This window comes from Taeniopygia guttata, chromosome 27 (genome assembly GCF_048771995.1).
Source record: "Taeniopygia guttata chromosome 27, bTaeGut7.mat, whole genome shotgun sequence".
NCBI lineage: Eukaryota > Metazoa > Chordata > Aves > Passeriformes > Estrildidae > Taeniopygia > Taeniopygia guttata.
Genome location: NC_133052.1, coordinates 4,337,915 through 4,352,909, shown reverse-complemented (window position 1 = coordinate 4,352,909; position 14,995 = coordinate 4,337,915). Strand labels below are relative to the sequence as shown.

Below are 14,995 nucleotides of genomic sequence, written 5' to 3'. Positions count from 1 at the left end.
TATTCTTCCTCCTTTGGGCTTTCTGATCACATTCTCTGCTTTAATCCCATGTGGGTTCTTGAGCACTGCTGGTTATGGGAGAGGGAAATGGCCAAAGCTGTGCAGGGAGAGAGGCTGGGTTTTTTCTGAGAAGTCTCATGAGTTCTGGCCCAGGTGTGCAAGTCACTGGGCTTGATAACTCTTCAGGAGATTCTTGGGGGCTGGACCAAACACTTGAGGCTGTTTGGCTTCTTTAAGCAGCCTCCTTCTGTCTTCTCTTTGCTATTCTCCATCATGGTGTGTCAACACTCTGACAAAGCCCTTTCTCAACTCTGCCTCCACATTCCCTGTCTCCCAGGTGCTCCTGCAGCCCCAAGCCATGTCCTGCTACAGCCCGTGCCGGCCCTGCCAGCCCTGCGGCCCCACCCCGCTGGCCAACAGCTGCAATGAGCCCTGTGTCAGGCAGTGCCAGGACTCCACCGTGTTCATCCAGCCCTCGCCCGTGGTGGTGACCCTGCCCGGCCCCATCCTCAGCTCCTTCCCACAGAACACCGCCGTGGGATCCTCCACCTCGGCTGCTGTTGGCAGCATCCTCAGCTCTCAGGGAGTGCCCATCAGCTCTGGGGGCTTTGGCCTCTCTGGCTTGGGCAGTGGCCTCTGTGGCACCAGGTGCCTCCCCTGCTGAAGCTGCTGCTGCTGGCCCTGGGGAAGGAACCCAGGACACATAGGATGGTACAAACCCAGGGATAGAGCCTCAGTGCTCTATCTACCACTCAGAATTACTTCTTCCTCATCTTTTGACTCATTAAAGCTCTGCTGCATCCCAGCTCATGTCTCTGTGTCATCCTTTCCTCTGCACATGCTCACCCAACATGTCCAGCAAGAGAGGTGTTGCTGTGTGGTTCCAGGAGGGTGTTGTTGGAAGTGGTGTTGCCATGGTTGTCAACATCGCATTCATTATCTTAACACAGCATTGATTGCTCATATTAAGCATCACCTTTCTAAATTAATCTGCCTCTCTCTACCTGCAAGAATTACCTCACACAGTTCAATGATCACAGATATTCCAAAAATATTTTTACGTCTCCCAACAAAGCTTTCAAGCTTTCTCTTCTCTGTTGTCAGCAAGCCTGTGTCCTCAACCTCTAATGCACATGTAAATGTCCCACTTCACTCACCAATGTCCCACTTCACTCACCACTCCCACTTCACTCAATCTTCATGTATTTCACTTCCCTGCTGGAGATATTTTTGTGTTACAGTCCAGTAGGCAGCACAGCATGCTTGATGCCATCTGGGGACTGCTGAGCAGAGTAAGATCTTTGCTCCCATCAATATCCTGTTGACAGTTGTGCTCTGATAGCCCAGGATGCTGATGACAATCAGGAACACTCCTGCCAGTGTTCCAGAACACCAAAAAGCACCTCATTCTTTTCAGAGACTGAAGTGCAGGGATTGACAGACACGGACTCTGCTTATGCCAGCAGAGCAAAGCCAGTTTATTACACAAGTTCACCAGTATTTATAGGTCACTACATTTGTACAAAATATTTCACTCAGACCTCTTTATCCCAGTCCTTTAGAAATACAATCTTCTTGATTATCATTCTTACTCTAGTAATGTCCTTCTTACCTCTTTTACCAGCAAAGTCCTTGTTCCATCTTCTCTCGTCAGAGCGGTCAGCATCAGAGGGTCAGAGTGATCAGACACAATGTCTTCACTTCTGTCCTTGCCTTGAGTTTATCTCTTCCTCAGCTTTCACTATACCAGGGCCAAAAGGTTGGTGGCACTAACCAGCTCAGCTTCTGTAGCTGTCTGATCTTCCACACTGAACGATGTGACAGGGTTGGCTACTACAAAGCCAACTTCATGTGGAAGGGGCTGACAGCTGGTCGGTTAGCCAGAAGGAGTTAGTTGAAGAGGAGAAGCTGGTAAGAGTCACCTTTTCCCCTGAAAGGAGTTCTAACAAGGTCATCAACAAGGAAACCGAGGAAAAGAAAAGATAACAGGGGGGCCTTGCAGTTGGATGTTGGTGGAAAACAGTGATGGAGACCACTCCGGGCCATTGAACATAATGCTGATTTATTGTAGCCAATGAATAGGTATAAACTTTGTGAGAAGGTATAAAAGACAGGATGCTGTTAAAATAGTGAGAAGCCTTCTGAAGTGCATGCTGTTCTTCTGTGTGTTGTGACCATCTCAACAGCAACAACTTCAAATCTGGACTCTTTGAGGACGTGTGTCACCAAGCCTACCTGCATCCTGCAGCAGTTCCACCCTTCCCCTCCATCAGCTAACCCTAACCCTAACACTGCACAGCCCTTTGAGACCCTCAGCCCACAACTGATGCCTCTCCCTGCCTCCCTCTCACTAGAAACTCTCTCGGGAAAGTTGCATTCTGGAAATCCACAATATCAGAGCAGCCTGGGAGAAGAAAGGACTGAGAGCAGACTTTAAGGAAGGCTTGGGGACACTGGAGATTGAGAACTGGACATGAGCCAGCAATGTGTGTTTACTGCTCAGAAATTCCATCAGGCCAGGGCTGCACAAACAGAAACATGGCCAGCAGATAAAAGGAGGGAATTCTCCATTTCTTGTCTTCCATTCTTAAACTTCACCTGGAACTCTGAATCCAGTCAGGAGTCCTTAATTCAAAGTAGGCATGGACCTGTTAGAGCAGCTTCAGACAAGGGCTGCAAAAATGATCACACTGATGCATTGCCCCTACCATGGAGAAAGGCTGGAGAGGGTTGAGGATTTTTCAGGCAGGAGAAGAGCAGGCTCTGGGAAGACCTTTTGATATGTAAAGGGGATGGATGAATGAAGAAGTTGGAAAGAGATGTATTCTCAAGGCCTGCAATAACTGGACAAAGAGCAAGAGTTTTAAACTGAAATAGGAAAAATACAGAAAGGACATAAGGAAGAATTTTACAGTGATGAGTGTGATAAGAGACAGGGAAATGTTGTATAGAGAATGATGGGGTGTCCCATCTTGGGAAGAGTTCAAGATCAGGTTTGCTCAAACCTTATGTGATGCAGTGAAGGATATCCATATCCATGGCAGCAAGGGTGGACTGATAAACCCTAGTGGTATCTTCCACCCAGACCCATTCTCTGCTCCCATGATAACAGGGGTCTGTGAGAAGGCAGCACAATGCAGTCTGTCCCTCCCTCTGAGAACATCTTGTGTTAGGATGGGATCTGCTGGAGTATAATGGAAATCCAATACCTCTGTTTGGTCAGTAACACATTCTCTCCTGAGTATTTGTGTCACAGTGTTAGACTGAGAAAGGAAAAGGAAAAGAAGTGCAGAGAGCATGTTTGTCCCTGGACAATGTAAAGAAATTCTGTCCTGACCTAAAGAGGCAGAGAAACTCAGAACCCAGAGAGTCACTCAGTGCACACTGAGCATCCTAATGCCAGCCTGTGCTGACAGCCAGTGCAAAACCAGCCCAAACAACCCCCTCCCAGAAACACCCCTGGGGCAACATCTCAGCCAGGCAAAGGACGACACAAAGGCACAGGCTGGGATGCAGCACAATTTAATGAGTCAAAAAAGGAAGGAGAATGGAATCCAGGTGGAGGCTAAAGTGCAGGGAGCAGCTTCAGCAGGGGAAGCGCCTCGTGCCACAGAGGCCACTGCCCAAGCCAGAGAGGCCAAAGCCCCCAGAGTTGATGGGCACTCCCTGAGAGCTGAGGATGCTGCCAACAGCAGCCGAGGTGGAGGATCCCACGGCGGTGTTCTGTGGGAAGGAGCTGAGGATGGGGCCGGGCAGGGTCACCACCACGGGCGAGGGCTGGATGAACACGGTGGAGTCCTGGCACTGCCTGACACAGGGCTCATTGCAGCTGTTGGCCAGCGGGGTGGGGCCACAGGGCTGGCAGGGCTGGCACGGGCTGTAGCAGGACATGGCTTGGGGCTGCAGGTGCACCTGGCACAGAGAGCAGAGAGGAGCAGACCGTGAGTGGTGTTTGAAGAGCAGCCTCGCCACACTGTGAGGGAGATCCTTTCTCTCAGACCCCAGGAGCACCACCAAGAAGGCCAAAGCCAGGGACAACCCCTCCCAACCCACAGCTCAGGAGACACCTCAGTCTATATCTAGCCTTTATCCATGATACATCTGCCCACTCCCAGGGTAAGCAGCCTCAAGACACAGCAGGGAACAAGGACAGAGATATATATGATACATGATGTCATATATATCTATATGAGCAGAAATCCCAGAGAAATGACAAGGTGGAAGACAAAAGGAAGGAGCAAGGACACAAGGAGAACCCCGAGGAAGACAAGAAAAGGCTCAACACTCACCTTGTTCCCAACAAGATGGAGCTGAAGGAGTGGATGAGAGAGTGAGGAGAAGGTCCTGCTTTTATACTGCTCCTGCACTGCCCCAGGACCACAGGCACTGCACAGGGGCAGTAATTTTCCTACAGACTCATCCCCAAAGCAGACTGTCCTCCCAAATGCCCCAGGTTGTGTTTTGGTTTCTGTCAACGCTGCCATTTCATTTCCTCATTGCTGACATGGCCATTAGGCCACAGAGGAGGATCTTTTGAAGTGCTGGGATGAGAGGCCTGAGGCTTTCCCGAGCACCATCACATCAGTACAGGCAGAAGATATGCTCCCATGTGCTGGAGAGGTCTGTGCAGGCAGGGCATGTGGCTGTGGTGAAATATGTGGGGGGTCTTTTTACAAACCCCTGTGAGGAAACATGGTTGTATCTTCCCACCAATACAGTCCCCTCCTGAGTACCTGAAGTCTTCCCTGAATGTGGGCATGCTGCATCCCTCTGCCTCCGTGGTGCCTCCCTGCTCAGGCCGCAACTCACTGGGTATCGCCTTGCTAGGCAGGTTTGGTACACTGCTGGTTTCAAATGGCTTTGCCCAAGGAAATCTTCTCCTTCAGGGAAGACATCTCCTGGTTTATTTGTCAGAGCTGTCTCCTCTCACTGCCATCTCTGAGGGACCCCAGCCTGTGCTGTAAGCAGGATTGTTGCCCTCCCCAGTTCATGAAGAACCCTTTTGGGGTTGGCCCTCACTGTCCTCTCTGTCAGAGTCTGCAGGTTCTTGGGATAGCACCGTATTCTTCCCTCTCTCCTCACCCCACAGTGCAATTTCCTGCAAGTTTTATACCATAATCTGCAAGACACACAAGCATGGGCCACTTTTTCAATACACATTGTCAGTCCTTGCAAGCATCCCTGACCTGTGAAAGAGCTGCCAAGCATTCCTTTTCCCAGGGCCAGGATGGAGCTGCCCTTGCTGGAGGGGGACTCAGTCCTGCCTTGGCCAGGCCTGCAGACATCACACCCTCCTGGCTTGGCCTCACACCAAAAGGCTGACACATGGCCAACCCAAAATTAGAGCCTGACTTGCCACTGGCAAGGAGAGTCTCTCCCTGGAGATTTGCCTACTGAAGGCATTCCCCTTGCCCTCCTGGGACACGTCCCAGCTGCCTCCATGTCTGCAGGGCAGGGAAGTGCATCAGTCCTTGGCGTAGTCTCACAGCTGGTTTTGTACCCAGGGCTTTTCTGAGCGCATCCCCTCCCTGAGCCTCCCCAGGCATGTGGCACTGCAGGATCCTGCCAGGCCTTGAGATCCTGTCAGGCCTCAATCCTTTGGGCAACTCCACTCCTTTTCCAGGAAAACCATCTTCAAGCACTGGGCTGTCCCCACACACCACAGCTCCAGGCTGCCCCAAAGGCCATTGCCCTCAGCCTGACCTGCTTGGCAGCACTGGGGTGCTCTCAGCACTGACAGTGTGTTTTGAAAAAGTGGGCAGGACTTTGCGTGTCCCCCAAGTCAGGGTGCAAAGGGTGCAGCCAAAGTGCATAATGGGGCGAGGAGAGGGGGAGAAAGAGAGCAATGTTCCAAGAGCAAACATACCCCTCAGGTGGTGAGAGAAAAGGCATCTCACTCCACAGGATTTTTTGGGGGACCAAGGGGGTTTTGACAGGACAGTGCACTCCTTCCACAAACCTGCTGACAGCACAGGCTGGGGTCCCTCAGAGATGGCAGTGAGAGGAGACAGCTCTGACAAATAAACCAGGAGATGTCTTCCCTGAAGGAGAAGATTTCCTTGGGCAAAGCCATTTGAAACCAGCAGTGTACCAAACCTGCCTAGCAAGGCGATACCCAGTGAGTTGCGGCCTGAGCAGGGAGGCACCACGGAGGCAGAGGGATGCAGCATGCCCACATTCAGGGAAGACTTCAGGTACTCAGGAGGGGACTGTATTGGTGGGAAGATACAACCATGTTTCCTCACAGGGGTTTGTAAAAAGACCCCCCACATATTTCACCACAGCCACATGCCCTGCCTGCACAGACCTCTCCAGCACATGGGAGCATATCTTCTGCCTGTACGGATGTGATGGTGCTCGGGAAAGCCTCAGGCCTCTCATCCCAACACTTCAAAAGATCCTCCTCTGTGGCCTAATGGCCATGTCAGCAATGAGGAAATGAAATGGCAGCGTTGACAGAAACCAAAACACAACCTGGGGCATTTGGGAGGACAGTCTGCTTTGGGGATGAGTCTGTAGGAAAATTACTGCCCCTGTGCAGTGCCTGTGGTCCTGGGGCAGTGCAGGAGCAGTATAAAAGTAGGACCTTCTCCTCACTCTCTCATCCACTCCTTCAGCTCCATCTTGTTGGGAACAAGGTGAGTGTTGAGCCTTTTCTTGTCTTCCTCTGGGTTCTCCTTGTGTCCTTCCTCCTTCCTTTTGTCTTCCACCTTGTCATTCTCTGGGATTTCTGATCATATAGATCTATATGACATCATGTATCATATATATCTCTGTCCTTGTTCCCTGCTGTGTCTTGAGGCTGCTTACCCTGGGAGTGGGCAGATGTATCATGGATAAAGGCTAGATATAGACTGAGGTGTCTCCTGAGCTGTGGGTTGCGAGGGGTTGTCCCTGGTTTTGGCCTTCTTGGTGGTGCTCCTGGGGTCTGAGAGAAAGGATCTCCCTCACAGTGTGGCGAGGCTGCTCTTCAAACACCGTTCACGGTCTGCTCCTCTCTGCTCTCTGTGCCAGGTGCTCCTGCAGCCCCAAGCCATGTCCTGCTACAGCCCGTGCCGGCCCTGCCAGCCCTGCGGCCCCACCCCGCTGGCCAACAGCTGCAATGAGCCCTGTGTCAGGCAGTGCCAGGACTCCACCGTGTTCATCCAGCCCTCGCCCGTGGTGGTGACCCTGCCCGGCCCCATCCTCAGCTCCTTCCCACAGAACACCGTGGTGGGATCCTCCACCTCGGCTGCTGTTGGCAGCATCCTCAGCTCTCAGGGAGTGCCCATCAGCTCTGGGGGCTTTGGCCTCTCTGGCTTGGGCAGTGGCCTCTGTGGCACCAGGTGCCTCCCCTGCTGAAGCTGCTGCCGCTGGCCCTGGGGAAGGAACCCAGGGACTCCCAGGATGGAACCGCCCTGGGCACGCAGCATCGGCTTCTTGCTTCCCGAGGGGCTGAGCAACCCCAGCAGCCCTTGCAGAAGGACAGGGCCAGCCTGGGCTCTTGGCAAGCACAGCCCATCCCTGCCTCTGTCCCCTGCCACTCTCTCCTTTCCCTCCTGTGTCCTTTGTGCTCCCTGGGGCTGTGATCCCCACACAGCCATCCTGGGGAGCACCTGCTGGCCCTGCTCCCTCTCTGGATCAGGCAGATGGACACCTGCTTGGATCCCTGCCACAACTGTGTCATGGAGATTCTGAGCTGACCCTGCTGCTCTCTGTACTGAGGCCTCCACTCAGAGTGGCCTTGTTCTCATCGTTTGACTCATTAAATTTCTGTTGCATCTGTGTCATCCTTTCCTCTCTTGTTGGTCTCCCAAGGTTCTCAGGGAGGGAGGTGTGTCTCAGGGATGGTTGTGCAGCAGATTTTAAAGAAGGTCTTTGAGTGCCTTTAAGAAATGAGAGCTATATCTGCTTAATCATGGTATTGCTCCTTTCTATCCTTCTTGATATGTCTGGAGCTGGTAGAATGAACCAATCCTCTCCACTGGACCCCCCTCCTCCAAGGAAGGTTTTCTGTCCAACAAAACCATGCTCCTCCCCACACTCAGCAATCCTGTGCCTTAGTCAAGTGCTCCAACCTCCTCAGCATCCTGGCCACCCTGCTCCAAACTCACTCCACTTGCTCCAGGTGGTTCTTCCATTACAGCCTGTCCCCAACACAGGGAAGGGCAGCAGTTGAGAGCTGAGCAGAGCGGCATCATCGCTCCCACCCAGCTCCTGGTTCCACTCCTCTTGCACAGCCCAGGATGCTGCTGAGAGCCCTGGGTGCCAGGGCACAGCCGGGGCAGTCAGACCTGTTCTGATGTGGTGACTGCCAAAGCCCCTTTCCCTGGCCCTGCTTTGGGGCTGCTGCTTGCCAGGGGCTGAGGGAGATGTGGGGAGACAGAGCTGGTTGTCCCAAGTCAGCTGCCCTTCAGGGCTCTGGGGCCATGTGTGCCCAGCTGTGTCCTGCAGCAGTTCAGCCCCCCCTCAGCTGCTTCTGGACAGCCCTTTGAGTCACTCAGCCAACACCTGCTGCCTCTCTTCCTTCCCAATGTCTTTTCCTGACACCATGTCTCCAAACACTTTCCTAGGAAGCCCTGGGCAGAGACAAGGAAGGAGCAGGACAAAGAGGACAAGCACTGCCTTTGGGTCTGTGTGGTGTTATGAGCAGCAGTAAACACTGAGCAGTGCTTCTTTTGATCTGCTGAGCCAGTGGGAAGGGGGAGAATTGGAAAATCAGGGCAGTGACATACCCTGGTGTCAAGATGAGGATCTTCTATGAAGGAATGGGAGAAAAAAGAGAAAACCAAGTGGTTCCAAGGGAATCATGCGAGCAGCAGCAGACCAATGCCCACACAGTGTCTGAAGAATGGCTTCTCTGGGAAGACTGTCCACAGATTTATTGCTGAGCATGATATTGTACGTGCCCAGTGTTGTGGTGTTATCACCATCCCTGGAGGGATTTAAAAGACATCTATTTGTGAAATTTGGGGACATGGTTTAGTGTTGAGCTTGGAAGAGTTGGGTTAATGGTTGGACCCCTTAATCTTAAAGGTCTTGTATACCTCAGTGATTCCATGATTTTACATGACCTGGAACAGCCCTTTGGTCAGTTGAGGTCATTTGTCCTGGTTGTATCAGCTCCAGCTGCTTGCCCACTCCTGGCCTCCACTGTGGGTGATGCAGCGTGAGAAAGAGAGATGGTGTTGATGGTGGGCCAGCCCCGTGCAGCAGCAGGTCAGGCTTTGGTGTGTTCTTTGCACTGGTTTAGCCACATTTAGTGGCTAATCATTTAGCCACATTTGTAGTTTAGCTACATTTGAAGCACAGAACAACACTGGCTGCTCTGAAGACAATGACCTCCAGCCCAGTCAGGCCAGTACAGACTGGTGTAAGAGACTCAAAGACCACAATTGCCTTAAACACTGTCAAGGCACAGAATAAGATAAGCCACTACAGTGGGAACTTGAGGTAACCACAGAGAGAGGGATTTGCATCTGAAAGGTGATAATTCCAGGTCTGATCTGGGGAGCATCCTTGTTAACACATCTGGACAAAATTTCCCACTGTGGCAAACTGTGGAAAAGGAAGTAACTGCTTACACATATTTCTTTGCAAGCTATGGAAACTGTATCTACACCCTGAGGATACCTAGAACTTGGACTGTACAAAGCTGATACCACAGAAGAACAACTCAGAGAAGTTGTTCCCCAACTCTGAGAAGGCCAGAAGGAAAAACTGAACAGGATGCTGCTGGAACCATGGGGTGGTGATATCTTTCAACTTAAACTCTCTCTCTCTCTCACTCTCTTACCCTCTTCTATCTCCTATTTCTTTCTATCTATTGCTACCTCACATTTGCCATTAAATAAAATTCATACTATTAACTTTAGCATATGGTCTCATCTGTACCTTAATTTGGGCAGAGGAACTTCTTAATAATGATATCAAAACAATTGGTCCTCTGTTCCATCTCTTGTTATACCCTGGGCTTTTCCTGGTTTGTGCCTGCCCCCAAAGAGTGATGGCAGCCAAGCAAGATAAAGTGCCTGAACTTCTCTCCTTACTCTTCCTCTCTCCTCCTATCCACTTCCATGAGCCTTTTGGGGTTTCTGCCCTTCCAGGGCCCTCCACAACCCAGGCTTCTCAACAAATGTCAGCAGTGGCCACATGCCCCTTCTGCAGAATTGAGTACCAAGGGCAAGAGGGAGGTCTGGGCAAAGCTGGATCTGATGGTCAGGGGATCAGCTGGGGAGTCATGGCTTCCTTCCTCACCTGCAAGTTACAGAGTCTCACAAGAATTTGGGGAGCATCCAAGGATTTATACTCATGGGCTCTATGTCCAAATGGAAATGAGTGATGACTGGTGCCCATCAGGGATCAATACAGGGACCAATATTTGTTAATAAGTTCATCAATAACGTAGTGGGACTGAGTGGACGCTCAACAAGTTTGTGAATGACACCAAGCTGAGGCTTGAGGAAAGTGTTTTAATTCAGAGGGATCTTGGCAGTTTTGAGAATGCTCCCATGTGAAGCTCAGGAACTTCAACAAGGCCAGCACTGGAGGAGAAATAGTTTAGACCAGCCCTGCAGAGAAGGAACCAGAAATCATGGAGGTAGAAAAATTGGACATGAGCCAGCAATGTGTTCTTGACATCCAGAAATTCAATCATGTCTTGGTCTGCACAAACAGAAATACAGCCAGCAGGTCAGCTCTTGTTAGACCCCACCTGAATCCAGTTGGACTCCTCAATTCAGAGTAAGCATGGACCTGTTAGAGCAGCTGCAAACAAACAAGAGCTGCAAAAATGATCACACAGATGCATTGCCCCTACCATGGAGAAAGGGGGAGACACTTGAGTTTTCTCATGCAGGACAAGAGCAGGCTCTGGGGAGACCTTATTGCAGCATTTCAGTATGCAAAGGGGACGGATAAGGAAGTTGGAGAGAGACATTATATCAAGGCCGGCAGTGACTGGACAAGGAGCAACACATTTAAACAGAAATAGGGTAGATTTAGATGAGACAGAAGGAAGAAGTTAATGACGTGGTGGGAAATGGAAAATGGCAGGTCCCATCATGGCAAGTGTACAAGGTGAATTTCAATGGAACTTCAAATAACTGATAAAGGGGCACAATACTGTTAGGAAGGGTTTGCCTGGCACCTGATGGGAAGCTGGAACCTCTGTCCTTGCAGCAACACATTCGCTGCTTGGTATTTCCAATGCAGTGCTGAGCCGACTGAATGGAAAAGTGTGTGAAGAAAGTACAAGTAAGCCGTTGAACTATTTACAGAAATTCCATTCTGATGCAAAGAGGCAGAAAAACTCAGAACCCAGAGGATCACTCAGTGCACACTGAGCACTCCCAATGCCAGCCTGTGTTGGCAGCCAGTGCAAAACCAGCCCAAACAACACCCTCCCAGAAACACCCCTGGGGCAGCATCTCGGCCAGGCAAAGGACGACACAAAGGCAGAGGATGGGATGCAGCACAATTTATTGAGTCAAAAGAGAGAGGAGACGGGGATCCAGGTGGAGGCCAAAGTGCAGGGAGTAGGTTCAGCAGGGGAAGCGCCTCGTGCCACAGAGGCCACTGCCCAAGCCAGAGAGGCCAAAGCCCCCAGAGCTGATGGGCACTCCCTGAGAGCTGAGGATGCTGCCAACAGCAGCCAAGGTGGAGGATCCCACGGCGGTGTTCTGTGGGAAGGAGCTGAGGATGGGGCCGGGCAGGGTCACCACCACGGGCGAGGGCTGGATGGCCACATGGGAGTCCTGGCACTGCCTGACACAGGGCTCATTGCAGCTGTTGGCCAGCGGGGTGGGGCCGCAGGGCTGGCAGGGCCGGCACGGGCTGTAGCAGGACATGGCTTGGGGCTGCAGGTGCACCTGGCACAGAGAGAAGGGAAAATGAAGGCGTGAGGGATGCTTCAATGTAATGTTTCATCCCCCAACATGAGGGAGTCCCTTTTCCTCATCCATAAAGAGCTACACCAGGACCCCGCAGGCATCTCCTTTCCCTCAGAAAAACACAGCAGGAATTGCAGGTCCAGGGAGGGCCCCACACAGGCCATGGCTCCAGAGTCATCTCTGTGAAGCCTGAACCTCTTCCTCTCCCCACTGTCTGCATCCTTTCCTCTCCCAGAGTAAGCATTCTTGGGGCCCCAGAATATGACAGAGAGAGGTACGTGCATAGACAACCCATATGAAATAGAAAAGGAGGATAAGGAAGAGGACAAGGGGAAAGTCTTCAAAACTCACCTTGTTCCCAACAAGATGGAGCTGAAGGAGTGGATGAGAGAGTGAGGAGAAAGGCTGGCTTATATATTTCTCCTGCATCACCCCAGGCCCACAGTCACTTCATTCGGGCAGTAATTTTCCTACAGACTCACCTCCCAAGCAAAATATCCTCCCTAACGCCACAGGTTGTGCTTTTGTTTCTGTCAATGCTGCTATTTCATTTCCTCATTTCTGACATTCTTGCTCTGCTTTGCATGATCCTTTCATGTGCCACAGCTAGAAGATACTCCATGAAGAGTCATGCCAGTGAGTGCAGAAGTACAGGAGGGATCCTGGGCAGGCATATGTTGGCTTGGAACAGTGAACTGCTGTCAGTAATTGCAGTAGGTGACCACCAAGTCAAGGATTGCCTGTGAAAAGTTTGCCCACACACACACACAGAGAAGGGTGGCACAGGCCTCATCTACGTGGCCTCAGGCTTGTCTCAAGCTGTCCTGGGAGGCTCTCCTGAATGCTTTACACAGTTAAAGGTTTGTAGAAAACATCTCCCTACCATCTGGGACACGTCCCTGGGCTTCATGTGACGTGACTTCTCCTGGCATTAGCGCTTCCTCATGCTTCCTTTCCCCTGACCCAAAGGCTGCCTCACCCTGGAGCACAAATCAGCTCCTCTGGAGAAGCTGAAACGTGCCCAACTCCCGAGTGAATGAGAGCTGGAAGGATCTTGTGGTACCACATGCCTGGGGACACTCAGGGAGGGGACAAGTTCAGAAGGGCCCTGGGTGCAAGCCCAGTTCTCAAACCACATCAAGCAGGGCTGCACTTCCCTGCCCTGCAGACATGGAGGCAGCTGGGACGCATCCCAGGAGGGCAAGGGAATGCCTTCAGTAGGCAAATCTCCAAGGAGAGACTCTCTCTACTTGTGGGGAGACTCAGTCTAATTTTGGGTTGGCTGTGTGTCAGCCTTGTGACGTGCTGCGTGCAGGCCCATGACCCACACACTGCTGAATTCCCCTCCAGCAAGGGCAGCTCCATCCACGCCTCAGGAAAACCATCTTTGCTCACTGGGCTGTTCCTTATGCAGAGCTCCAGGCAGCTCAAACAGACATTTCTGTCAGCATGAACTTGTTACCATCACTCCCACAGCTCAGGGGGGTTTCAGGACAATCAGCTTGTTTTGGAAAAGTCTCCTCGGCTACTATGGTGCCAAAGAGTGGAGCCAAAGTGTATGGTGATCTGAGGAAAATGGGAAGACCAAGGTATTTATTGAACCTCCACCCACCCCTACAAGAGTGAGAAGGGTCCCAACTCCATGACGTATCTCAAGGAATCCTGGCATTCAGGAGAGCAAAGTTATCTTCCCTCACTGCTGATAGCACACTGATAGCACAACTGCTGATAGTTGGTAACTCCACAATGCAGCCATGAGAGAGGACAACCTTGCCAAATAAATTGCCACATGAGGAGAAGACAAGCTTGGAGGGAGGGTATGTTCAACTGCCTGCAAAGAGAGTAGAAAAACAGCCACAGCATATTTCCCCAGATAGGTGTCAACTGTCTGCACAGACCCCTCCAGAGCACGCAACTCATCCTCTGCACGCACAGATGTGTCACTGCCCAGAAAACCCTTGGGTCTTTCATCTCAACACTTGAAATAATCCTTGAAGGCCATGTCAGAAATGAGGAAATGAAAATGGCAGTGTTGATGGAAACAAAAGCACAACCTGTGGCGTTAGGGAGGATACTTTGCTTGGGAGGTGAGTCTGTAGGAAAATTACTGTCCTTGTGCAGTGACTGTGGGCCCGGGGCAGGGCAGGAGCAGTATAAAAGAGAGACTTCTCCTCACTCTCTCATCCACTCCTTCAGCTCCATCTTGTTGGGAACAAGGTGAGTTTTGAAGACTTTCCCCTTGTCCTCTTCCTTGTCCTCCTTTTCCACCTCATATGGGTTGTCTATGCACGTACCTCTCTCTGTCATATTCTGGGGCCCCAAGAATGCTTACTATGGGAGAGGAAAGGATGCAGACAGTGGGGAGAGGAAAAGGTTCAGGCTTCACAGAGATGACTCTGGAGCCATGGCCTGTGTGGGGTCCTCCCTGGACCTGCAATTCCTGCTGTGTTCTTCAGACTGAAAGGAAATGCCTGCGGGGCCCTGGTGTAGTTCTTTATGGATGAGGAAAAGGGACTCCCTCATGTTGGAGGATGAAACATTACACTTGAAACATCCCTCACGCCTTCATTTTCCCTTCTCTCTGTGCCAGGTGCTCCTGCAGCCCCAAGCCATGTCCTGCTACAGCCCGTGCCAGCCCTGCCAGCCCTGCGGCCCCACCCCGCTGGCCAACAGCTGCAATGAGCCCTGTGTCAGGCAGTGCCAGGACTCCACCGTGGCCATCCAGCCCTCGCCCGTGGTGGTGACCCTGCCCGGGCCCATCCTCAGCTCCTTCCCACAGAACACCGCCGTGGGATCCTCCACCTCTGCTGCTGTTGGCAGCATCCTCAGCTCTCAGGGAGTGCCCATCAGCTCTGGGGGCTTTGGCCTCTCTGGCTTGGGCAGTGGCCTCTGTGGCACGAGGCGCTTCCCCTGCTGAAGCTGCTCCCTACTCCTTGGCCTCCACCTGGATCCCCCTCCCCTCCCTCTTTTGACTCAATAAATTGTGCTGCATCCCATCCTCTGCCTTTGTGTCGTCCTTTGCCTGGCCGAGATGCTGCCCCAGGGGTGTTCCTGGGAGGGTGTTGTTTGGGCTGGTTTTGCACTGGCTGCCAACACAGGCTGGCCTTGGGAGTGCTCAGTGTGCA

General features: G+C 51.9%; 5 protein-coding genes across 5 annotated transcripts; 3 read left to right on the top strand and 2 right to left on the bottom strand.

Annotated features, from left to right (window-relative positions):
• The first annotated feature begins 358 nt into the window (after window positions 1-358).
• On the top strand, window positions 359-664 carry LOC100224242 (feather keratin 1-like). Its single transcript, XM_032743760.3, has one exon. The coding sequence runs from the start codon at window positions 359-361 to the stop codon at window positions 662-664; it is 306 nt and encodes a 101-aa protein (XP_032599651.3).
• A 2,921-nt stretch (window positions 665-3,585) lies between these two features.
• Window positions 3,586-4,361, bottom strand: LOC100225221 (feather keratin Cos1-2-like). The gene is made up of 3 exons (XM_072919144.1): window positions 4,313-4,361; window positions 4,134-4,144; window positions 3,586-3,900 (listed from the first exon to the last, which is right to left on the bottom strand). The coding sequence occupies exon 3, from the start codon at window positions 3,889-3,891 to the stop codon at window positions 3,586-3,588; it is 306 nt and encodes a 101-aa protein (XP_072775245.1). The 5' UTR covers window positions 3,892-3,900; window positions 4,134-4,144; window positions 4,313-4,361.
• A 2,205-nt stretch (window positions 4,362-6,566) lies between these two features.
• LOC100231293 (feather keratin 1-like) lies at window positions 6,567-7,341 on the top strand. The gene is made up of 3 exons (XM_030256469.4): window positions 6,567-6,615; window positions 6,783-6,793; window positions 7,027-7,341. The coding sequence occupies exon 3, from the start codon at window positions 7,036-7,038 to the stop codon at window positions 7,339-7,341; it is 306 nt and encodes a 101-aa protein (XP_030112329.4). The 5' UTR covers window positions 6,567-6,615; window positions 6,783-6,793; window positions 7,027-7,035.
• A 4,181-nt stretch (window positions 7,342-11,522) lies between these two features.
• On the bottom strand, window positions 11,523-11,828 carry LOC100232280 (feather keratin 1-like). The gene has a single exon (XM_072919027.1). The coding sequence runs from the start codon at window positions 11,826-11,828 to the stop codon at window positions 11,523-11,525; it is 306 nt and encodes a 101-aa protein (XP_072775128.1).
• Window positions 11,829-14,481: 2,653 nt separating this feature from the next.
• On the top strand, window positions 14,482-14,787 carry LOC121471182 (feather keratin Cos1-2-like). The gene has a single exon (XM_072919084.1). It carries the CDS (start codon window positions 14,482-14,484, stop codon window positions 14,785-14,787), a length of 306 nt encoding a protein of 101 aa, XP_072775185.1.
• Window positions 14,788-14,995: the final 208 nt, after the last annotated feature.

Coding starts and splice junctions, on each gene's coding strand:
- LOC100224242 (XM_032743760.3), top strand. CDS start 359: ATGTCCTGCTACAGCCCGTGCCGGCCCTGCCAGCCCTGCGGCCCCACC.
- LOC100225221 (XM_072919144.1), bottom strand. CDS start 3,891: ATGTCCTGCTACAGCCCGTGCCAGCCCTGCCAGCCCTGTGGCCCCACC.
- LOC100231293 (XM_030256469.4), top strand. CDS start 7,036: ATGTCCTGCTACAGCCCGTGCCGGCCCTGCCAGCCCTGCGGCCCCACC.
- LOC100232280 (XM_072919027.1), bottom strand. CDS start 11,828: ATGTCCTGCTACAGCCCGTGCCGGCCCTGCCAGCCCTGCGGCCCCACC.
- LOC121471182 (XM_072919084.1), top strand. CDS start 14,482: ATGTCCTGCTACAGCCCGTGCCAGCCCTGCCAGCCCTGCGGCCCCACC.